Source organism: Triturus cristatus, chromosome 6, assembly GCF_964204655.1.
Source record: "Triturus cristatus chromosome 6, aTriCri1.1, whole genome shotgun sequence".
NCBI classification, from domain to species: domain Eukaryota; kingdom Metazoa; phylum Chordata; class Amphibia; order Caudata; family Salamandridae; genus Triturus; species Triturus cristatus.
The window spans coordinates 681,859,126-681,884,217 of record NC_140589.1 but is presented as its reverse complement, the minus strand read 5'-3'; the positions used below and the strand labels follow the sequence as shown (position 1 = coordinate 681,884,217).

The window sequence follows — 25,092 nt, the reverse complement described above, 5'->3', positions numbered from 1 at the left end:
GCGAATCAACCTTTCCACGGAATTTGAGGTGGGACTGAAGAAGGGGAAGGTGGACTGCACTTCTATCCACACTTCTTCCTCAGAAGGGGAGAAAATGTTGCTGTGCTATCTCACAGACAGGTGTGCATAGCCATTTCTGTATTGTTGATGGAATTGTTTGAATGAGGAAGCTAAATCCAGAGCTCTATAAGCACGGATGCTCTGTTTGAATTCCTGCAGTGAGCTTCTGCCTTCTCCCAAAACAGGTTTTACCATCAAAACAGCAATAGCTCATCCCCAGAGCATTCAGTTGTACACATCAACGTGTGCCTCCTCTCCACCCGAAACTGGATCAAATCTAAATAATCAGGTTTGCTTGGCCTTCATTCTAGCATATGTGTCGTTTTGCAGTAGGTCTGAGAAGGCTTTTCGAAATATCACAACTAGAGTTGGTGTAACCAGCACAGCTATTTCCCAGAGCACCTGAATGTATCTGGGATGGGAAGAATATTGCATATGATTCACCTAATGCCAACTGCCTGAGGCAAAGTTCTCACAACTTAGAATCCAGCTGTTTTGACTCTTCATACGGACATTGTGCTCTGCTTCATTTAATGCATTGACGTTTGTACAGCAAGTATTACTGTTCTCAGAAGGGCTGATCAACAAGCCAAATAAGACCGTGAAATATTTTTTTTCTCATTGTCGCCCTAGTAACTACAGGAGTGGACTGGGCGTTTTTCCGAGCTTATTGTACTTCGTAAAATCACTTATGGTGGAGAACCAGACAGCTAAAATTTTCAAATTAGGCAGATCCAAATGTAATGTTGCCAATTTGACAGCTTTCATATTTAAACCTCCTGCATACTATGCATGTTCCTCAGTCATACCGGATGACCAGAATGGGGATTTTATAGCTACATCAATGCAGATGGCATTTGGATGTTGGGCAATACATCTAAATAAGTACATTATTTTGCCAAAAAATTGTCCTCGCTGCCTTCATCATCATCATCATCATCCTCTCCCTTTGAGGTGTGCGTCGAAATATCAAGGCTTCCATGTGGGAGCAAAATTGGTGTTGAAACCAACTAAAAAGTCTCTTGCCTCAAAACAGGGATCTTAGTGATTTAATACTCTGTTTAGCTCTTGTAGTCTGTGAAAGTCAATCCTGAAGTCCAGAAGGGCTTAACGGTGGTAATGACACAAACACCAACTTCAGCATTAATGCAGTCACTTTTCGAAGTTTCAAGAGCCAAAGTAGAGACCTGCTTCAGAAGTGACCCTCCTGTAAGCAGCAGTACCACTACAGCCTTTGATGGTGAAGGTGCCTGGGTAGGGAGCGATATGGCCAGCGCCACTGCGCCACCCAGACTGCACCAAAGGGGTCATTCTAATTGTGATGGCGGTAGCAGGTGAGCTACAGAGTTGATTGGCAAAGATAGCCAGGATGGAACTCTTTTAGGGCTTTGATCTGACTAGCAGCTCCCCCAATATGTGCAAAACCCACATAAGAGATCAGTTGAAGAGGAGAATAATTCAGACGACGTGGAAATATTTTTACTTAGACTTTTTGCACATCCTTCCATGGTGTGAAGAGGAACGTAAAGGTCCTCATTGTGCTCTATATGCAGTCTCACAAGAGTGACTGTTTGACATGATCGGAGAAGAGACTATGAAAAGAATTAGGATTATAACCTTCACCCAGGCCCGGGGAAGTTAAGCTTCTCCCTCTTTAAAGTCCTGACAGTGAATCTGGGCACAAAACCATGATGAGGTGTCATGTGACTTACCGAAACATCACAGGAAGTCAGGATGAGGGTCTGTATTACCCAACGTTGTTGGTGTCAAGAAACACAGGGCTTAAAGACCGAAAATGTGGTAGAGGACATCTGATTTTTTACACACAAAGACAGAAATGTTGAAAAAAACAACAGAGAAACTCCAGATTCTTTGCCTATGAAGGAGTGGGGAAAAAAAACTGATATCACAGGAACTTCTTTGAATGCTCCAATGTTGCTTCCCGTAAAGCCACATGAACTTGTCCACTGATGTATAGCAGTGCCACTTGGCGCCTTTGACTATGTATTCTTAGTTAAAAAAAAAACCTGCATCGTCTGTTGGCGGAGAAGGTTCCAGTAAGGAATCTGTGGGGGTGGGCATTCATCAGAAACAATATTTGTGTGGAGCCTAATGTAATAGTATTTGCACTTTCTAAACATTGTAAAGAAAGGCTGTTAGTCATGGGTACTGCTTGTTATAACTTAAAATTGGAGTTGCGAACTCTGCGGTAAAGGTATCTTAAGCAGAGATATATATCCAACCGTAATGGCTTCGCTAATTTCAGAAACCTGGGTAGGAAGGTAAATGAGGAGCTCCCCTGCAATGCCTCCTTCCTACTCCTCCTCGGCTGTTATTCCCACAGGAAATTTTTTATCTCTTAAAGAAGAAGCTTTATGAATGGTCAGATAGCTAATAATGTGGAGAGAGACAGGAGGCAGTATGTTCCTTATCTTGTTCCCTCCTGCTACCAAGAGCCTGTACCCAACAAGAACAAGCATTTGCAATGCAACAGGTATCGCATTTACGTGAGTTTGAGCTGTTGGCATTGTAAATGACAATGCCTTTTATTTATGTTTTGGTTTTGAAACAAATAAAACACATTGTCATTTATAATGCCAATAGCTTAAACTCGAGTAAATGCGAGACCTATTGCATTGCAAATGCTTGTTATTTCATTCTGTGTGCTAGCCTTCCGTCCTCCTAAAAGGCGATTAAATTAGATGCGAACCACTGAGCTCTGTTGCTCTTACAATGACTTGTCTTACTCAAAGAAAGTCGCCGAGTTTGTTTATTTAGAATTGCAAGCAAATGCGACCGCGAGTTTCCAGTTGTAGTAAGTGACTTAAACGTAAGTTCTCTGTCGTAAAGTAATAGCTTCAAATGTATCCCGGACAACAATCAAGGAAAGAAATGCAAGTTTTAGCAACATGTTGAAATTGGCGAGTGTTTTTGTTTATAAGTCGGAAAGCAATCTGGGTTACATTAGAACAAGCGGCCGTGCAGCCGCGAAAGCGAAAGTGATCAAACATCAAAGCGGCCGAGCGGCCGCGAAAGTGAAAGCAAATGGTGTGCAGGCTGCCAAATGGTGCGCGCGCCCGGCGCACATGCACTGTATTTGGAGGCCTGAAAGCACTCGTTTGCACTTCCAGATCCCCCATTTACAAAAGCTCTCGCGAGAGCAGCGCTAAAGCGCTGGCTCAGGCGAGACCTAAAAAACAACACACAAACATCCAAACGACAACATTAGACAGAACTAGTTTCATGCAACCAAAGCAGCACAGATAAGCAATGTAGATGCTCTTCTCGATTCTCTAAGAGTTGGAAAACAGGTGGAATGATCGGAGCCGGACGATCGACATAGTGAGTCTTGAGCGGCGTCGGATGCGACGTCGGTGGGCGCCGCATCGGCGTCGGGTCCGGACAGGGGCTGAACCGGGAACGACGTCGACCGGTGTCGGCGTCGAGGGTGGTATCGGAGTCGGCGCCGGCGGAGGAGGCGTTACGAGGTCGACCGGCGTCGACGGGGGCCCAGGCATGGGCCCCTCGGGGACCTGCGGCGTCGGGGCCGGAGCCTGCAACGGCGCCGGGACCGGAGCCGCCGGCGCGCAAGGTCGCCCAGTCGAGTCCGCGGGGCCCGAAGGCGCGCCGGCGGGCGTCGACGGCGGAGGCAGTTTCCTCATGGCCGAGAGGAAGGCAGCGATCTCCGCTGGCGCTGCGTCAGTCCCAGGGACCGGCGGGTATGGGGACGTGCGCGGCGCCTGCGGCTCCTGCGGAGCCGCGGGGTGGAACCACCCTGACCCTCGGCCGAGTCGCGCGACCGGAGTCCGAAGAGCGGTGTCGCCTCTTGGACTTTTTAGATCGCTTGGACTTACCCGAAGACTTCGAGCCAGACGAGCGATGACGTCTGTCGCGGCTCCGCGACCGATCCTTGGACCTCCTCCTGGACCGGGATCGAGAAGGGCGTGGAGCCGAGTGTCGGAGCTCGAGAAGCTTACGGGACCGCTCCCGCCTAGCTTTCGAGGTCAGGGCCTGACAATCGGAGCACGAGTCCGCGTCGTGGTCGAGGCCCAAACAGTAGAGGCACCGGCGGTGGTGATCGGTCACCGACATCAGTCGGTGGCAATCGTTGCAAGCCTTGAACCCAAGCATCCTACCGGCACCAGATGTCGATTGACAAGGATCAAAATATTTAGTCAAAAAAGACTAAAAGGGGTAGCTCTCCCGGATCGGCGCTTACTGGCGCGGAAAAAAGAAGAACTGACGTCAGCGCGCGAGGGCGGCGTCTAAGTACTCCGACGACGTCATTACGGCGCACGACGCCAACGACGGACGCGGAGCCGCAGACGACGCCTAGCGACGCGCAAGGGGTATTGCTGACGAAAAATCTTCCGGATCCAGTCTGACGCCTGGGGATATTCTAAGGTGAGGAATCTAACTAACGTGTTTCTTTCAGATTATGAAAAACTGAAAAATACCTTGAACATTAACTAACACACCAACAGCTCATTCAATTAGATGTTTCCAACCAGCTTAGAGTTGGAATAGAACACAATATCCGAATAAATCAAAGGATGGCACAAACCCTGATCTGTGATGGAAACCTCAAAATTGCATGGAAGAATCCCAAACAGAGAGCACTACAAAGATATACAAATGCCAAACCTGTCCATCATTTTTCGCATAATACTTATGGAAACTCTCTCAATACCTTAATGTCAATAAGAAATATGGTTATGGTCAACAACTTAAACTCTAGTAATGATACCCTATTGCCAACATTCCGTAGGGTTAACCAGGAATCGACTATTGACTTTATACTGGTTTCTAATCCCTTAAATATTAGATGTAGTAAAGTAACTACTGAATGCAATATTTTTAGTGAACATGCGAGTTTAATGTACGAAATTAAATTTATCCAGAAGTCTGCGACAAACCCTCAGGTAATTGGTCACCCAATATTAGCAATGCGAAATGGATACCAACCGAAGTGGCCACAAATTTTTAAAGAGGTCATACCAAAAATTATCAGGAGTGCCCTTCCCACCATTAGTATTTGCTTAGATCCTGACAACGACCCCCAGTCTGTGCTATCTTCCTTTGTAGACTTTTTAGAATGTATAAGGAAGTCACTTATCAAGAACAGCACTAACAAGCTGAAAGGGGGGGGGGGGGGGGGGAGGGCTATTTTGACTATTTGTTATTAAAGCTTTAGGGGTCAAGCCTAGAAATATTTCAGAAATTTCTATACTTAGAAGGGAATATAAAGCGGTGAGGAAAAACAGGGAAAAGGAACTAAAAATAGAAATCTGGGCAAATTTAGAGCAGGCCTCTACCTCAGGCAACTCAAAGGAGTTCTGGGGAATAAAGGCCCACATTTTAAAACTCCAAATGACCCAGTCCTTGATGTTACTGTGGGGGAGGAGGATTGAGTGGCTCATTACAAAGGCATTTTCTCCCCAACTGATTACGTATCACCATCAGTAACCTTTACCCCAGAGATTTATTTATGCAGCAGTGGGAAAGCCCAGGGGCCCCGATGGTGTCCCAATGAATTTCTTATTTGAGAACATGGATATATGGGTTCCCTTTTTAACTAAAGTTTTTAATAAAAACGCCATAGTGGGCCCCCCTAAGTCCTGGAAAACAAGTATTATCGTCCCCATTTATAAAAAGGGCGACAAAAATAATCAAAAACATTATCGACCGATCTCGCTGATCGATGCGACGGCCAAACTTATGGGCCGCCTACTTTTAACGTGACTAGAGGCATGGGCGAGGATTAAAAACATCTTAATGGAGTCCCAATATGTATTCAAAGAGGGAAAAGGAACAATAGACCAATGCCTGAATCTGTCATTGATCATGGATAGATATGTCAGAGCCAAGGGTGGGAAGATCTATCTTGCCTTCATGGACTTATCCGCAGCTTTCGACTGCGTGTCCCACCCTAGACTCTGGCAGAAAATGGAGGAGATGGGAATAGATCAGGCATTGGTTGAATTCATCAGGCAGCTGTATTCGGACGCCTCCTCCTCAGTCTGCTATGGGAGGAATGGGGAGTGTACCCGCTCATTTAAGATCTTAAAAGGGGTAAGACAAGGCTGCGTCCTGGCACCATTTTTATTTTCCATCTGCACTAATGGTGTGTGAAAACATCTCGAGGGCGCAGCCTTGGACGTCCCTGTGCTTGCTAACCATCAGCGGTTACCAATGCTAGCACATGCGGACGACGCTGTATTGAAGGCGAGAACTGGGAGGGAGCTCCAGTATCTTATATCTACCTATGCAACTTTCATGGAATCATTAGATTTAAAGGTCAACCAGAGCAAGTCTTTTATCATCATTGCGGGGGAGGAAACATGACAGAGCTCCTTTTTTTATGGACTCCGGTAAGATTGAGGTGGTGGACTCGTTCCCCTATTTAGGAGTCCCTTTCAATAGAAAGCAATCATGGTCTAAATTACTAGAGGGAAGAGCATTCAGCATGCAGAGAAACCTTATGGCACTGAAAACATTCTCTAAAAGGCTGGGAGTCAAACCTCTGATTCCAATGAAAAAATGTTACCATGCTAAAAGTAAGGCGGCGGCAGCAGTGTGTGGTGCAGCGATATGGGGGATGGCTCCCTGTGATACTCTGCAGTCCATAGAGAACAATTTTTTTTAAGTCTTACTTCCGTTCCACAGTCCTATTCAAACTATGTTTTACATATGGAATTGTCTTTACCATACATTCTTGACATGATTAAAATGGCACCACTCCTACTGTGGCACTCTATCTGGCGCAGGGTGACCGTTCCCCTCACGCAAAACCTGATAACACTCATTCTAAAGTCAGATAATGACAGTAGGGTCAAGTGGCTACAATATGTGAAGTCCGAACTATCTGCCATTGGTTTAAGCCACCTTTTTAAAGACCTCTACTTGTAAGTCCATGTCGAAGCAAAAACTGGTTGAGATATTCATTTTGAGGGCACAATATCTGAGAAAGGAAAAAAACTCCCACCCCCAAACGGCTTGTCTGTATGAACTAACACCAGTGTTGATGGAGGGAAGTTTTCTGCATTTGGCTGATGTCACAATCTCACACCACAAATACATTTTACAGAGATTTCGCTTAAATATGATCCCGTTTATGATAGGATTTCCAGGGAAGCAATATAAACCCTCCGATCTCTCAGTATGTCGTTGTGACAACAAGTCCCCACAAAATGATCTCCACATTTTGTTTTTTTGTGGTTTTTGTCAAGAACGACAAAAATGTATTGCACCAATTTGCAAGAGTCATAATTTTACATTTTGCCGTGAAGCTCTGTTCTTCCTCAAATCCTTGCAGAACTCTTATGTGTGTCTTTCTCTAGCCTCATTTCTCTGGGCATGTCTGAAAAGGAGAAAGCAGCTGGGCCCTTAAGATATAGCAGGATGACTTATGTTATTGTATTCATATTGATGAATTAGATTTTAGGATATAATGAATGTTTGCATTATTTTTATTCCTGGGTTTATGCTAATTTACTATGTCTTTTATAAACTGTGACTGTAAACACTTTTATGATCTTATGAGTAAGATCGAATAAAGGACTGAGTGAGTGAGAATGCCAATCTAAGCGCTGTACAAATTACATGTATGCTATGCTCTGTTAATGCAATCTGTAAGCCAATTGCTTCTGCTCTCGAGAGAAATCTGCAGTGGGTTAAGATGACTAAAGCAGAGATCTGAATGGAAACTTTAGGATGCAGGTTGTAGTTACAGTGAGAATAATCAAAGGGTTAATGCACCTCCCTCAGAGATCTTCACATAACTTGCAGATCAGAAGTTCTCATTTTAGTTAGAACTACCTGTGGGCTAATGCATCTACAGCAGGGAGGACTGTGCAACCTGTAGTCACTAGCTTTTAATCCTGGTGAAATAGTTGACTCCAAGGATGGCGCTGATCCCACAAGCTCTGTATCAGAAGAGTCGTACATTAGACAAACCGAAAAAACAGCATACACTCACAATATTGTTGCAGCCAAGACTATTCAAACTCTGCTGTTCCTTAGGCCCAGAAAGTTGTCCGCCTTGCACTATTCCCTGCCTACACATTGTGCTCAATTGTATGCTTTCCCAATGGATCCCTTGCCTATAGCCTCTCCTCACTGCCACCAAGTCAGCATCTCTGAATCTGCCTCCTGCTGGACACCTGGCCATCCTCAACGTTTAGCTTTTTAAAGCACAACCAACAACCCACGGATTCTGACTGCCTTCCTATTGATGTGTCCCACGAGAGCCCTGTGAAATGCTATGATGTACCTCACAGTAAAAGATGACCAGGCCTTTGTGTGCTCAGCATGGAAAGATGTGGCCAATGAAAATTATAAAGTATGCCATGATAATGTGAAACTACAAATGATATGGGCCCTCACATGCATGTCTTTTACCTCCCTGAACAGCATCTGGAAGCAATTAAGAAATGCACTGGACAAGAAAGAAAGAAAATGAATGCCCACTGATGTGTTTTCACTAACCCGTGAACCCCCTGTAAAAGATTATGCATATCTTCTTGCAGATATTAGCCCGCAGCCCTACTTGCGAGAGAATTTTCCCATAGAGATGCTTGTACATCCTACTTAGACTCGGAGCCTTGAATTTCCTATTAGGAAGCAGCCCCTGCTATAACTTAGCTACTGAAGCACAGGCCTGGCTTGTCTGTGTGGAAAAAGGAAATCCAATTGTGAAATGTGCTTTGAAATTTCGTTATTTTATGGAGCGTGAGGCAGAGATGGGACTTGTTTTATCTTGTCGAGGTTATATATGTTAGATCTCAACCGCACTTGGGAGGGAATGTTCAAGGTTATCTAAATTGGATAGTCGAGAGGAGTATTTCACAATAACAAAGTACCTAAACTTGGCCATAGATCGATGTATGGGGAACCAATGGCAATGGCGGACAGATAAAAACAGTTTGTGTACTATATACGATGTTTATTGTCCCGTGAACTTCTGACATCAATTTTTGAGGCAGTAGCTTGAGCAAGAGATTAAACGGGTGGCTGGGGGTGATTTTAAAGCACCAGCTAGAAACTTACGGCGATATTATAAAGCTCTGTTTTATATATTCATCTATTCTATTTAGAACTTTATGAATACAAGTAAGGAAGGAACTGGTGCTCAATCGTCATTTTCTTGTAATGTGTATGCATTCACTGAGATCGCATTTAAACGCGTTTTCAGCCATGCTTACGCGCTTTTCATAACTTTCGTATCAATCAAATTTTAAAAAAATTAACCAAAAAGAAAGTACTCGTTGACACTTAGCAAGCAGCTACCGTGCTAACAATGATTATTGCTTGCTCTAGAATTGTGCCTAAGCAGTCTCATGTTAATTACCAGTTTGGGGATCTCTTAAATTGGCTTAGAATAAAGACATACCACATCATTTGGGAAAAGATCCGTGGCCACGGTGAGACACTGATGGGCCGTAGTTTAAAGAAGACAGGTGGAGGAAGAAGAAAGAACGCCAGTGGCGAGACTTAAGAATGGAGAAAAAAAGATGGGATGCAAGGGGGAAAAGAACCAGGGTGAGAAAGGGGAGTAAAACAGTGAGAAACTATGAAAGAAAAGCCAGGGAAGGACATTACGTGGAGACACAGAAAAGGGGAGAGGGGGTTGATGCACAGAATAAGAAAAAATGGACAAAGAAAAAATGATGGAAGAGGGGATAACAGATGCAAACAGGGTACAATGGGAGGAGAGAGACTAGGGAAAAAAGAACAGAAGATTGAAAATAAGGAAAGAGAAAGGGAAAACATGGAGAAATCGAAGATATTAAAAATGACAGATTATTAACACCTCGCTATCGCGAAGCTCATTACCGGACTGCCTAAAAACAGGGCAAGTCACTCCAATCTTTAAAAAAACAACAGAGAACCCCGCAGACCTGAACAACTTGAGACCAGTAACAAACATTCCCATGCTAGCCAAAGTCCTGGAAAAAGGTGAACAACAACAACTGAGCCAACACATCTCTGAATTCAACCTACTGAATGACTTCCAATCAGGTTTCAGACTAAACCACAGTACGGAAACAGCGAGTCTGCACTTTGGACGATGCTCTACTTGCCCTTGACCGCAACAAAACTGGTCTCCTAATCCTGCTTGACCACTCAGCAGCACTTGACACTTTAAACCATCCCAAAATACTGGATCGCTTGAAAAAAAGAATGGGCTTGGAGGGTACAGTCCTAAAGTGGTTTATTTCTTTCTTACAAAATAGATCACAAAAATTCATAGTGAACCTAACTATCTGCCTCTTCCAGAAATTTTATTGGAGTACCACAGGGCTCAGCACTATCCCCTGCTCTATTGTATGTAGAGCCACTCACAGAAATCTTACAGCAAGCAAATATCTCCTTCCACATGTATGCTGACGATACATAACTTTACATCAAGATCACATTAATAGAAGAGATCGGTATCATGAACCAGGCATTAAATAAAAACGTCCATTGGCTAACTAGTAATCACCTCAAACTTAACCCTCAGAAAACTGAATTTCTTTTGTTTTCCCTCCAGAAAAGCGCTATGAATATCGCGGAGTGGACCAAACTAATCACAGCGCTAAACTGTAGTCTGAGGATTGTGGATTCAACCAAATCCCTGGGCATTACGCTAGATATGAACATGCTTGCACATATCAAAACGATGGCAAAAAACGCCCGCTTCCATTTAAGCTACCTCAGATAACTGAAACCTTTCATAAATAACTCAGACCTTAAAACTGCAGTCCAGTCACTAGTCCTATCAAGGATCGTGTATGGCAGCGCTACACTTGCCGGTTTTCCTAAGATTTCAACAGCACCACTAAAAGCTTGTCTTAATGAGGCTACAATACAAGCAAATATGTTAAAATGATTAAAAAAAAAAAAAAAAAAAAAAATAGCCCTGCTGCCTTGTCTGTCGAGAAGCCCAAGCTTTAGCTCTAGAGACGTCTCTTCATAGTTTCTCTGGAGCCGGAGGTTGGGGTTGATCCAGGTCCCTTCCATCAATTCCAGCCAACAGACAGACACATTTAATTTGAGACTGGTCTACCTAAGTTAGGCAGTAAGAGTAGTGTTACTGCTACATTTACCCCATTGGCATAAGTCAGATAATAGATCACTGCCGGCCAGTTCATGGTGCATGTGCTCGGACCACTAAAACATGGAAAAAGGTGCCTAATTCCTAAATTGCAATATTTAACTTTTCAGTGAGTCCACAGTATATGGTGCAAGGAAATACACCAATAGCATAGGAAGTTAAATGTCCCCCGGGGACTACAGCACCTATTGTACCAATCTCTAGACTGATGGGGAAAACATGGCTTCAGACCTACACATGTAGCTTGGCTCTGGCAGCTTTTAAATCTGCGGAAGACCTGTCAGACTAAACCGTTGACAGGAGAGAACCCCTACTATTGAATATAAACTAGGCCACTTGTAAGTAGGCCTTGTAGCACACAAAGTAGGGAGCATGGACGTGAAAAGTGGAACATGTACAAATTTTAGGTTTGCATACTCTTACAGTGACTAGCCTTTAAAAGCTATTTTCACTGACTGTTATAGCTGTGAAGAATAATCCTAAGTACAGTTCATTTTGTAATTCTGTAGACTGGGTTTCAGAGAAGCTACACAGAAAGTACAACCACTGTTTTTAATATTTACTAAAAACCCAATTCAAGACAGCCTCAGAGAAGACTAAAACAATCATTCATAAAAACGATAAAGATCCCCTTGAAATAAAGAATTACAGACCCACAGCTTTGTTGAATGTGGACAGCAAGAAATATGCTAAGCGTCTAGCAATGAGGTTGGAAAAGGTGCTACTGAAGTTGACAGATCAATTTCGGACAGGCTTTGTCAAGGGTAGACATAAGTCAGACAATGTCAGGTTTTTCTGACATGTTATTGAAAGAGCTAAGACCCCGATGGCCCCTGCAATTGTAACGGCTTTAGACGCAGAGAAATACTTTGCCAAAGTCTTGTGGACCTTTCGGAGAGAAGTCTTATGAAAATTCAACCCGAGAGAAAAATTTTAACACTTTTTTTTTCCTCTATCATCAGCCATCCGCCCTTGTAAGAGTCAATGGCAATCTATCAAGCGAAATATTTCTCTCTCAAGGCACAGAAAAGGCTACCCATTACTGCCTCTACATTTTCTATATAGAATTATACATATAACTGCTTTTAGACTCCCTAGGAATAAACAAGGATACAGAAGGTATCCCATTTTCATCCAATAGAAACAAAGAAAAAAACTGATTCAGCAATCCAGCAATGCTAAACACAATCAACCAAAATACGGAAGTCTCAGGATGCTCCCCAAACCTAGATAAGACCAAAGTGTTCACACATAAGAACATATGTATCCCAACAAATGTAAATAACGCCAATCTTCGATGGCAATCCAATCATATTAAATATTTAGGTCTACAAATGAAAAGAAGCATAATAGACACCAAACAACATCTCAACACTACAAATATCAGGAAATTGTATCAATGCATGGTCCTCCAAATTCAGGTCATGGTAGGGAATAGTTGATTCCACTTAAAATGAGGATAGCTACTCAAGTCAATGTCATCACTTTTATGTCCCACTGCAGCTCTCTACTAATTTCTATAGGATTCTAGACACATTAATATATGGATGAATATGAAAAAAATAAAAAATAAAACAAGAATATGCCTTGGTAAATGAAGGATAAAGTACCCCAAGGAAGGATCAACCTCCCAATTTTGTACTACTATCAAATGGTGTTCCTACGTAGACAAGCTCCGTGGCAGGTGCAAACACTGAGAAAGGACACACCAGTATGGGTTCAAATTGAAGAAAATCTTGTCAAACTGTACTCATTAATAACAATAAAAACACTACAAGTACAACACTCATAATATAACTATCGATTCCATTCTAGCTTTGAGAACACTTGAGAAAAAATATAACAAAATTCAAGGCTATACCAATGAATCTCTCTGGGGTACCCCTAAAATCAACATTAATGGAAGACCACCATGGCCCATTTGGGTAGGCAAATGCATATAGCTTATTGAAGTCTTGGGGAGTCCAATATCCTCAAAATCATTGGAGGAACTACAGAATCTACATAACCTCAAAAAAAGAGACTTGTATAAGCACTGAGCAAACTTAAGGAAACACAACTTTGACTTAGCATTGTTGCTATTGACACTTTCCTGGTAACCACATGCCACATTAAACATATAAAAATGTTAAATAATAATAATCACAATAAAAGAATAATCGTGACATCACAAAATAAAGGGAGCAAATCCTGCTCACTGGTCAATATTCAACCATCAACTGAAAAAATGTGGTCAGATGTATGGCGATCTGCGATCAAAATTAAGATATTTTCTGTACTGGCTCAATGCAAAATTTGGACCATATACAGATTGTTCTGGGCACCGGACAAACTCAAAATTGGACCCATCTACTTTGAACAAATGCTGGAACTGAAATAATTCATCTGGTACTATAGATCATATCTTATTCAACTGTATTATGCTAAAACCCTTCTGGGCAGAAATTAACATTGGCTTTCCACTGACAAGATGGCTCCATGGAGAAATTTGACCCAGGTTAAACTAGGCAGGGCAGCTTATGAGTGCCCAGGAACTTAATTAACTTAAAAGGGACCAAGATAAGACCTGTACTTTTATAACTTGGAGATAAGGGAAGTACTCCCCAGAACCTCAAAAATAAAAAAACTAAATTAGTTTGCAAAGTATGGGTTTCTAAATACATGGACTACATAACCCAGGCCACACAGCATCATGGTGTGTTTACCCTGCTGTCAAAGTCCACCTGGAGGAGTGTGCAAAGATAATGGGCATTTGGACCAGGGGTTAACCATATAGTATGTCTGGCGCTGGTCCTGGGATCCGTGGACTGCGAAAAAACTCAACTGGGAGGCAGAATATCTTGCATGGGGTCCACAGACCTCGAGTAACAAGTTAATGGACTTTATATTTATAAAAAAGGGCTTTTAAAATGTGGCGACACATCATACTAGCCATATATAGGAAATTCCTGGCCTCCGCTTTCCATTTTCAGTTTACTTTTATAATGAATTCAGCATAACAAAAATGTACGGGCTCCGCAGACTCTCCCAAATATTTGCTCGGTTAAAATCTGAAGTCTAACCCTCAAAAATCCATCTGCATCATCTCAACATCTCAACATCTGGTTTGGAATCTTCAGACTTTTGGGAAAAGTCTACAGAGTTTACTCTTACAAAAAGTCGTTTTAAATATACATTACCACATTTACTGTATCCTGTAATCATTCAGTAGGTGAAGCCTAGGTAGAGATTGGTGCTTACATAGTTCTCTTATCCTTTTTTTATCCAGAAATGCACTAACAGTTTTAAGGACCCAAAAGCAGGAAGCCTGGAGACCTCTAAGAGGTCCAGTTAGGACGGTCCATAGACTTCCTTTGTCATGGAGACATTTCACAAAGCTAAATGATTACAATTTCATAAAACCTTCCTGTAGACAAAAAAGTCAACAACTCACTAAAAGAAGTTCCTGCCTTCGTGTAGCTTCCTACTGCTGTGACTACTGAAGCTATATCTCAAATACTTCAGCAGGACAACACTATGGCTGACAATGATAATCAGGAGGAACGCATGGATAAATAAATGAGTGGTGGGGCATTAATGGCGACACTTCAAGAAGAGCAGAAACCAGGGGTGGCGGTGGAATGTAAACTATGTTGGGGAGACATCTCATAATATTGAGAAATTACACAAGGATTCTATGGTATGTTATTTTTTACCCATTCAGCAGTGGAGAAAAAAAATTAAGTGCTTTCAGTACCACTTAAAAAATATATATGATCAAGTTTTAAGTTGCGGGTTTAGAGGCTTGTATGCATTTGGTACAACCACTATAATGAGTCATCTAAGGGACAAGCACTACATAAAATACACAGCAGCACCAATAAAAAAAAAAAAAGAGATGGCACCCAAAGGACAGATAAGGAAAAGAACTGGAGGAGCAAAGAACTCTAGAAGCAGCATTGCAGGAAAATCTGCAACATAAAAATTCCCGAATACAACTCTTTGCCATTCATTGCTTGCAAGACAACCATCTGAAGCAGAGAATAAAGCCAAACCAATGTGCCCCACTTGAATGATGCATGCTTTGAAAATTACACCTCTAATTTTCATTCTTGAGCAAAAGGGCGATTAAGTTATTTCTGCATTTTTAAAATAAAAATTAATCATTTGCTGCTTATGTTGGTTACAAAAAAGAAACAAAAAAACAGAACACAAGCAAAAGGCACACAGACAATAGAATACAACAGAAAGGGCTCTGTAAAAAATGTCTATTTAAGCCAAAAATAGAACTTTTTCCTTCCTTACTGCCTTCCTTATTATAAACATCGTAGTGTCCATTTTTCAAGAACCTGCTACATTTTTGTAACGCTGACCTATTAATGAGACTGATGTGTAGTAGATGAAGGAACACTGAAAAGACTGGTAGGCTAAACTATGGTTTCTCTTTCTCCTAAGATATTAGCATTTCCTTTTTTTTTTTTTAAAGGGAAATTGTTTGTAATAAACACAGTTAAAGAGCAGCAATGGTTACGAAACAAACCAAAAAAACCATGTTGAAATTGGCTAGTGATGGTTAGCTATAAAAACCGTACCTCACACCCTCTAAAGTGATGCTCAAAAACTCTGATGACATCTTAAATGGCATTATATGATACACGGTGAGATTAATTATGATGTCATCCAATGGATCAATTCCCTCTATTACCCCCTGGTCTAACAGTTTATGTAATTCATCCCCCAATGCCTCCAACATTACGTTGGGAATCCTGCTGACATTTTAAACACAAGACTTGGTGTTGATCCAGACTATAATCTTCTGTTCACAGTCTTTCAACTACTCAAAGTCTTCCTTGAATACTCCTAAAAATTCCTCCTATATAGGAGCACGTTCTCCAACATTAGTCACCAGCATGACCTTGGGACATTGGGATTAAGCATTATGCCCATATCCCTTTGGTAAAATCAACCTAAAAGATTGTCTACATCTGGCAACATATAGCTTCTCCACGTCTCCCTATTACATAAGTGTATCCCCATCACTGTAATACCTAGGACATCAATTCTGGCACCACCATAGCTCACCAGGCTAGAGTCAGGACGAAATAATTCAATACGGTTACCTTAAAGTGCTCCTCCAATTTCTAATTACCCACCATCGTGTATGGTGACCCAGAGTCTGCCCATACCATTAGTTTGCTATTGCTCTGCACAGTCTCCCATTCCTTGCAATACACCCACTGTCCTCGGATACATCTACCCCTTTAACATTCAGCACCACCATCCTCACCCCTTTGGTCAAACTATCCACACTTGACACTTGATCACTCCTACATAACCAAGCAAAATGGCCTTTCTTGCCACATTTTATACAATTCACGCATTGCAAATAGGGCTATTTTATATGCCCTACACTGCCACATCTGTAGCACTTCCATCTGGAATATTTGCTCACATTGCCAACTCCCTTGTTTTTCCCATCAGATGGACCCCTTTGGATAGTGTTGATTTCCTCATCACAAGTGTCACCACAAGAGGATAACTCATTCACACTGCTCCCATACTCCCACTCCTTCTGTCGGACACCAGTCCTTAACCCAACCATTTAGGTTTTCCATCACTTTCACAATCTCTTCTCTACATCCTATTTCAATGAAAGGTTCTTCATAAAAAGATATTCCTGGATACTCAGCTTTTTAGTACACTTCATTCCCTGGTTTCTAATCAAGAACTTTGTGAGGTCACCAAACATGCACATACATGCCATGGCCTTTAAACAAGCAACATAGTTCTCAGCTTTCTGTGTTTCCTTGTGTCCTTCCAAAGAATTTATGATATTACAACACCACATTGATGAGGCAGCCAAAAGGACCTTCAAGCATTTTCAATGACACCACACATATATCTAATGTACATGTATATCTAATGGTTCCACTTACCCATTGCTAATTGGTAACTCGTCAACGCTCTCATAGATAGTCCTACCCTCATTAACTGGATTACATAAACACACCTTGTTTTCTAACAAAGGGAAACTTCTCTTCTCCATTGGCAATGAGCTATGAATCAAATAATTTCTTTCAATATTTCATTTAATTGGATGAACAGGGAACACTTTTTTCCGAGAGGAATACAAGAGATGGAGACATCCTTGCTGCAGCCAAGCCTACCCACTCATTCCAGACCTACGATTGTCAAAAATTATAGAAGGAAAGTAGCAGTCTATTCCTCTGGACAATTGTCATACAGCAGCAACCTGTCGCTAGATTAGACCCTCCTCCTCTCAAGCATATTAACAGCCTACCAATGTTATAATTTCTTCACAGGCAGTTGAGAGCCAAGACACTAAAACTTCCAAGGAATCAAAGTCCTTGAGTACCAAAACAGGTATACGCTGTTCCTAGAGCAGCTACTCCGAAATGCATAATTGATATAGACTTTAAAGATTTCTCACTACTCAATGGGATTCAAGCCATTGTTATCCTTTGTAGTTATAGCTCTTTCATGTGTTTACTCCCTTCTGTTTTTCTGTGTATAAGTGTCACCTTGCTTTGTCAAGAGGCACAGGAAAACTTTGGTTGGCATCACTTTCAAGCGGCACCCCTCCGCACCGGTCAGCGCCCAGTGCCCAGTGCCTAAAGTGGGGCCAAACCACGTTGTGACTTCAGTGTTATGCATGTGATGTGTTCTGGTTCTTCAGCAGAAAGTAGCAAGTAAGTCTTTCATCGCATTGACATCTTTTTGTCTCTACATGACGCACCAGTGCAGACCCTGATGCAAAAGCAGAGACTGAATGATGCAGCTGCGGGATGTTTGTGCATTAGAATTCATGAATGAATGACTGGACACTTATAAAGCGCTACCAAAGGCCTCCCAGCGCTAAAGACAGAGCCTAAACCGCATGTCGGGAGATTCAAGAAAACAGCAAAGTCTTCAGACGTTTGCTGAATAAGAGTTGGTTGGCCTCGAGCCCAATACAATCTGGTAAATGATTCCAGCATTTTGCAGCAATAACAGAAAATAGACGGCCACCGCTCAGAGTTAGGTTGACTTTGGGAACGGTAGCAAGATGTTTCTTCTCAGAGCGAAGTGGTCTTTTAGGGAGAGATGGGGAAATGATAGATTGGAGAATAGGCGGAGCACTAGCCAACAATGATTTATGGGCAATACACAAGGCCTTAAATTGAATTATTTCGGCCACTGGCAGCCAATGCAAAGAGTTAATATGTTGTTTAGCAGATTCCCTATTGTGAGCCTGCATAAGGAGTCGTGCCGCACAATTTTGTACCGTGCAGTTTTTTTATGGTCGAGCAGGGAGAACCAAGGTAGAGCACATTGGCATAATCAAGCCTCAAAAGAATCAGGGCTTGCACCAGCAGTTTCCTGGCATTAAAAGGCAGAAGGGGGAGAATCCTCCTAATCATTTTAAGGATGCCATAACAGGTGCCTGCTACCCTGGACGCCTGTGTCTTGTAGTTCAGGTTATGGTTCAACCATACTCCGAGACTTTTTATTTGTTCTTTGGGGGATGGCATGGCCCCAAGACATTTAGGCCAAAGAGCGCTGATCTCCAAGTAGGTGGTCTTTCCTAAAAACATCAGTTCTGTTTTAGCAGCATTCAGCTTTAGGAAAGAAGAGTCCATCCACGCTGAGACCTTTTCCAGACAATTGGCCAAATTGGACTTATTGTTGTCTAAAAGATTAAGGGACACAATAAGCTGAGAGTCGTCAGCGTACATAATGATCTTAACCTCAAAAGGCTCGACTATCTCTGCCAGAGGGCGCATGTAAACATTAAAAAGTGTGGGGCTCAGGGAGGAGCCCAGAGGCACCCCACACTGCATCGGCATCCATTTAGAGGCGGCATTGTCCTCAAAAACTAGAAAGGCTCGATCTACAAGGAAGGACTCAAGCCATTTGAGTAGCGTTCCAGTCACCCCACTCTCTCCGAGTCTTGCTATCAATAAACGATGATTGACTGTGTCGAAGGCCGCGCTGAGGTCGAGTAAAATAATGGCAGCGGACCCTCCGACATCCAGAATTTCTCGATTCTTCAATAACCGCTAGCAGGGCTGTCTCAGTACCTTGCTGGGGTCTAAAGCCCGTTTGGGAGGGATGTAGGCATTTATTCTCTTTCAAAAAAGCAGAGGGAACGGAATTAACGCACTTCTCGCTCATTTTGGCAATCCCAGGTAATGGCGAGGTCGGGCGATAATTAGCAAGGACTTTGGGATCCAAGGTAGGCTTCTTCAAGAGGGATCTAACCATGGTCCGTTTCCATAGAGAGGGAACAATCCCAGAGGAGAAAGGTAGAAGAAAGGACAGACCACAAGAATATGACCAGGAGATAGCACCCTCGAGCTGTCAGTCAGCAGTGTGGTAGCACTACACAAGAAACAAATAGATTACTTGCATAGTTTAATACAGTCTAGCATCACATAAGCTTGAATGGGTAGAAATAGGTGATGAAATTCAAAGTTGAACATGAGGGCTCCAATACATGTCTTGCCTGCAACCACAAAAAAAATCCTTATAACCGCACTGGAATGGAAAAATGCCACGCTGCTCCTCCATATGCCAGTTGTTCAACTACATGATTCAATATACTAGAAGCTTAGACACAAAAATAAACAATGAGAACATATATAAAAGTAAGCTTCACAACCGGCCCATTTCATATGCGCCGCGTTTCGCATACGCCGTTTCAACGCAAAGGTAAAATGGTTTGTATTTCAAAACTAACCGCACGTTAGGGACTGGGATCCAAGGCTCTGGGGCCTGCTTGATCACAAAAAGTGTTTCTTGTGGGACAGAGTGATTGCGAGCTAAGCAGAACACCTGTGAATGCAGACATCTGCATGCAAACCCATTATCTGGTTGAAGGTGTTGGTTTATGATTTCTTAAGATACCTGATAGAGGAATTGTGTACTTGACCTTCATCTATGGCATTTGAAGATATGGCCATCTTTGATTTGTGACATATGAACAGTAATTATCTGAGAATTTTTTTCCAGTTAATTTAAAGCTTGTCAGATGTTTATTCCAGCATCACACTGTTGTTAAATCCAACCAATTTTACCGGTTTGCTATTAACTGTATTCAAAGAGAAAATAACGTATGCAGTACTGACACTAAAATATTTTGTGTTATAAAAATAGTAATTTTGACATTCCTCATATCCTACTGTGGAAATCTGAAATAATTTGTTAGCATAAGCTGAAGCCATCTTGGTTGTGGCATCCATTTTGTTGGCATTTTAATTCTCCCATCCTCTGCTGCTCTTCTTTTTCCCTGCCTGTGCTGTCTATTTTAGTTGACTTCCTGAGTCTGCTAAAAGCAATATGCATGCTAAGAGTTTGTAGCTGCCAGAACACCTGGTCTCAGACTCAACTGTCAATCATTTACTGCTGCCATAAGCACTCCTGCTCCCCCTCCCACTTTGCTGACTAAGTGATCTCCCATCTGCCCATGTTTGTCGGTAACTACTCCTGTGTAGGCCTGTACCTTCTATTTGTATCCAAATGCTTACCAGTGCAGAAAAAGCTGTATATAAGGCCTGGGTTCTGCAACTTCAATGTACTACCTCAGGCAGCACTTGATAGTGCTGTGTGGACGTAGTCCCACTCATGAGTGATTAACTTGTTATTTGAATTCCAGCTTCAGTGCCAACCTCTATTTTGTTGGTCTAATGCCCCGTGGACAGAGAAGGGTGACCCCTGCACTGGTGTGCTCATTAAAAAGCACATTTCCACACTACTACAGCAACTTTACATAAGTATACTTAAGAAACAGGTACACAACCATTTAGTCAGGAAGGTGGATTCAATTCATTCCTCACCTTCCAGTAACAAACTGTAGCAGCAAAATTCGCTCTTCTGGAGTAATTTCTTGGACAACTTCCCAGAACCACTAGGGAAAAAAGAGAAAGGTATATCATGTTTTAGACTAAAAACAAATGTGGATTAAAAAATGGTGCATTACAGTTTTTCTTCAATTTTTGCCCACAAAACGTAATTTTCTTCACTACTGTTTCAGCAAGTTACATTTTCCTTTGAGCAGAGCAGCTGAAAAAGACACAACAAAGAAAATTCAGAGAAAGCTGGCATGTGTGAACACAGTTCAACAGTTCTACCACAACCGCCACATTTTTAGCTCCGACGTTAGCCAACACCTTTTGATTTAAAAAAATATAAACGCACAATATACTTATTTAGAGGGGAGTTCAGCCAGCTGTCTTCACCCATTGGTCTGTTTGCGTGTCATTCACATTTTGCTTCCGCCCACTACGGAATGAGGCAGGGGGTCAGCATGGTCCAGCCACTGGATAACTTCACTTTGGGTGACTGCATTTTGCTCTATCAAAAAGAACATATCCGCACACAAAGCTAGCTCCCTTCTGTGCCAATGTTTTTGTTTCTAATTTATTACTTTGATGTTCTCTTTGTGTTTGGAGTCTGATGTGAAAGCAGGACACTTTACACCAGTAAGCCAGGTGATGGCACAGGCCCCATTCCACACTACATAAGCTCCAGTCTCTGGCCAATGCTGTTGTAAATTCCTTTCAAAGTGTCCTTTAACTGACTGCCGGTATTTCACAGCATAACAAATTCGGTCCTTTTGAAACTGTTCTGTATTAAATTGTCGCAAGAAAGTATTATACGTGTGAAATATCAAGCACACAATTCTTCAAAACACGCTTATTGTGTGCTCGATTTTACCAATGGCTCTATAACAAACTTTGCTCAGAAAGAAAACCTGCGTTATCGTGTTTAATTTACAGCACTAGCAACACTTTTTTTCCCCGTTTCCTTTCTTCTTTGTCTTGCCAACTTTCATACTTTCCTTTTTTTGTTAATTCTTTCATTCCTTCTTTTTGGTTTCTTCATTCTTTTTTATACGTTTCTGTCTTTCTTGCTCTTTTTTTAATTCTTCCATTCCTAATTTATTTGATTTTTCTCTTTCTGGACATCCTTTTTCTTTCATTTCTTCTCTTGCTTCCCTTTTTCTTTCATTCTTTCCTGCTTTCATTTTTCTTTACTCCTTCTTTCCTTTCTTGCCCTTTTTCCCTTGCCTTTTTTCCCCCTCTTTCCATTCTTGATTTCATTCAATTTTTCTATTTTCTTGCTTTCAATTCTTCTTTCCTTCCTTCTGCCGTACCTTCCTTCTTTCTTGCATTCTTTCTTTCCCTTCATCTTTCTAGTCTGCCTTCTTTCTTTCCTTTATTGTTGTCTTACTTTTTTATTTCTTGCCATCTTTCTTTCTTGCCTTGTTTTCCATCTTTCTTGTCTTCCATCTTTCTTCCCTTCATTCCTCTTCTTTCTTTCCCTCTATTTCACAAAGACAAGAAGCCGGCAGCCAATGGCACAACAATGTGCTAATCAAGACCCTATGATTTTACTAAAATTATGTGAATGGCTTAGTTACTTATAGTTTTTTTTTGCTACACTTCATCCATTTGTCTGTGGCTGGGGTCATTCACATTTTTCCTCCAACCCACTTGAGCATGCATCAAGGAGATTGGCTGACTTAACTATGAGTTACATTATGCTTCCCTTCACACAGGGAGCACATCCACACACAAAGCAGTTTCCTTCAGTGCCAGGGAGTACCATGGTCAAGTGTGCTTTTTGAGGCCCAAAAAATATGTACGCCTCAAATCAATGTTTTTTTAAGATTTACATATGTCTGGCAGCATTCCAAACAATAAAGTTTTGCAAAAGTCAAGACTAAGCAAGAATTTCTAAAAGGCTGGTGGGCGACGCCAGACCTATTGGCTTTGCCAGTGCTTGTATCTGTTGATGCTGGACATGCTTGGACAACTTCTGAAACACTCACACTAGCAGAAACAGAATTAAACCCTCAAATGCTTAAATAATTTCTCGCCACTGTACTAAAACTGGATGTGCAGTAAGAATGACCTGTAAAATGAAAAGGTGGGCATTCTGTTAGTATGTCCAAAAACGTAAGCATATACACCTTTTATTAACTGAGCTAAGATGACAACGGGGTACAAGGAACCTTAAGAGTCACAGCACTCCGACTTAAGATGATGCTCAAATGTAGTTTTCAAAAACGCAAACAGATGAAGAGGACGTTCTATTTCCCAAAAAAACAGAAAAGGTTGGTATTCGGGCAAATAACACTTGAAATACAAAAAATGAGCGGATCTGTGCCCAGCATACACGTCAGAGTCCCTGCCTAATAAATATAAATCCCCAAGTCTTAGGTTTGACATGCTCATCGCAGCGGGTCACGGTGACACTCGGACACAGAATACAGAGCACCCACGTGGGGACGACCAGTGCCAGTAACATCTTCCGAGTTCAGTCATAAGTACAAGTCTTCGCTTTACAAAACACCGTGATGTCCATGTAGACACAGCCTTGGGTTTCATGCGTCTTTAATGCTGCCTGGATTAGAGATATCATTGACACATTTACACAAATATAAGGCGCCTTTCGCACACTTAGACATATCAGTTGAGAATTTGGGGACTACATCCTCAGAGTGTTTACCTCCTAACTAAGGTGATTATTGAATTAAGCATTTATGCCCTCTGCCGAGGTAATGGTTGCAAAGGGCCCCCAACTCGAGAATACAGTATGGAAAAATGACAGGTTCCATCATCAATATTGCTAGACTCAGCCAACGCGGGTCATCAAGCCTGACACTAGATTCCATTAACCTGCCCGTGATCTACATCAGTTCAGTCTCTAATGAAACTAGGCCTCCATCTTGAGTAACCTCCAATCATCAATAAAAGAAAGGTCTAGTTGGGGCAGGAGATAACAGAAGTTTATTTCCCTACACCACTGACACAAGGTGGCCCGGAACAGCAGCCGCATGAGTGCACAAAACCTGAATACAAAAGCACAGAACGGCCCCCAACCGCCACATGAAACAGAAAAAAATAAAATAGTTTATCAGAAAAACAAAAATGCTTTATGAAAACACACTGAAAGAGAACAATTCTAATGCTTTCCAAATCGGAACAGCAGTACCACCGAAGTTTAGCAGGGTTACATTTAGAAAGTGCCTGCTAATTAGATTTTATTTTCACCTCTCCAGTTCTTACCTGAATTACCGGGTCATCTCTTTCATAACCGCTGGTATATTCTGTATTCCTCATCCAATCACTCACATCAATTTCTGGCATACCAGAAAGCAATAGTTCCTTCAAAGACAAAAAAGAAATCATTTTAGCTTGGGATTCTCCTTTTTAGTTTACTTTTATTCATTTTAATTTTATGGATTTTAAAATAGGATGACATTTGTATTGTTGGACTGTAATTCCCAAAACGAACTTGTATTTATTTGGATAATTTTTCTAATGAATTTGCATGTTTTTATTTTATTTCTTATGAAAACATTTTTACATTGTACCTTTTATGGTTCTGTTGAACCAAAATAAAGGAAATATGATGAATAGCATAATCATTCACTAGCGAAAATCAGACAAAACTAGTACATTTTCTTAAATACACAAGAAAAGAAAAAAAAAACCCAGATAAACCGTTAGTTTGATACTCTGTTATAAAACATGTACATAGCTTGCTAGAAGTCCACCATCAACCTAAAACAGTACAAATGAAGATTCGGGTTTATTGAACTTTTTAGGAAAGATCCGATGAGAAATCCCAACTTTTTGTATCTGTGAGAAGCTGGTTTGGTATATGGTGTACACTTTTGTAAATGGGCACCTTGCACCAATCCAGACAACCCTTATGGTGATTTTAGTGGTCTTAGATAACCTTAGAAAGCTCTCTAAGTGGTAGCTGTCGAGAGCAGCCTTCAGGCTTAGTCCAGAAGGAGTGCAAAGCAGCTTGTTTTAACAGAACATAATCTTATAGGTGTAGATTAAGTGACAAAGAACCATACATTGTATTTATAAAAAATATGTATTTATTATAAGACACTCACTAACACATACAGATATCTCCTAGCTGGAGATTTACAC

At 41.7% G+C, this 25,092-nt stretch overlaps 1 protein-coding gene across 2 annotated transcripts in view; it reads right to left on the bottom strand.

Moving 5' to 3' along the window:
• The window catches only part of HACE1 (HECT domain and ankyrin repeat containing E3 ubiquitin protein ligase 1), a 339,965-nt gene that overhangs the window by 71,265 nt on the left and 243,608 nt on the right, over positions 1-25,092 (bottom strand). For both annotated transcript variants that reach the window (XM_085611183.1, XM_085611184.1), the window contains exons 21-22: positions 24,211-24,309; positions 20,974-21,044 (exon numbers count right to left, since the gene is read on the bottom strand). In XM_085611183.1, the coding sequence (XP_085467309.1) occupies positions 20,974-21,044; positions 24,211-24,309 (170 nt within the window). The remainder of the gene's footprint in view (positions 1-20,973; positions 21,045-24,210; positions 24,310-25,092) is intronic.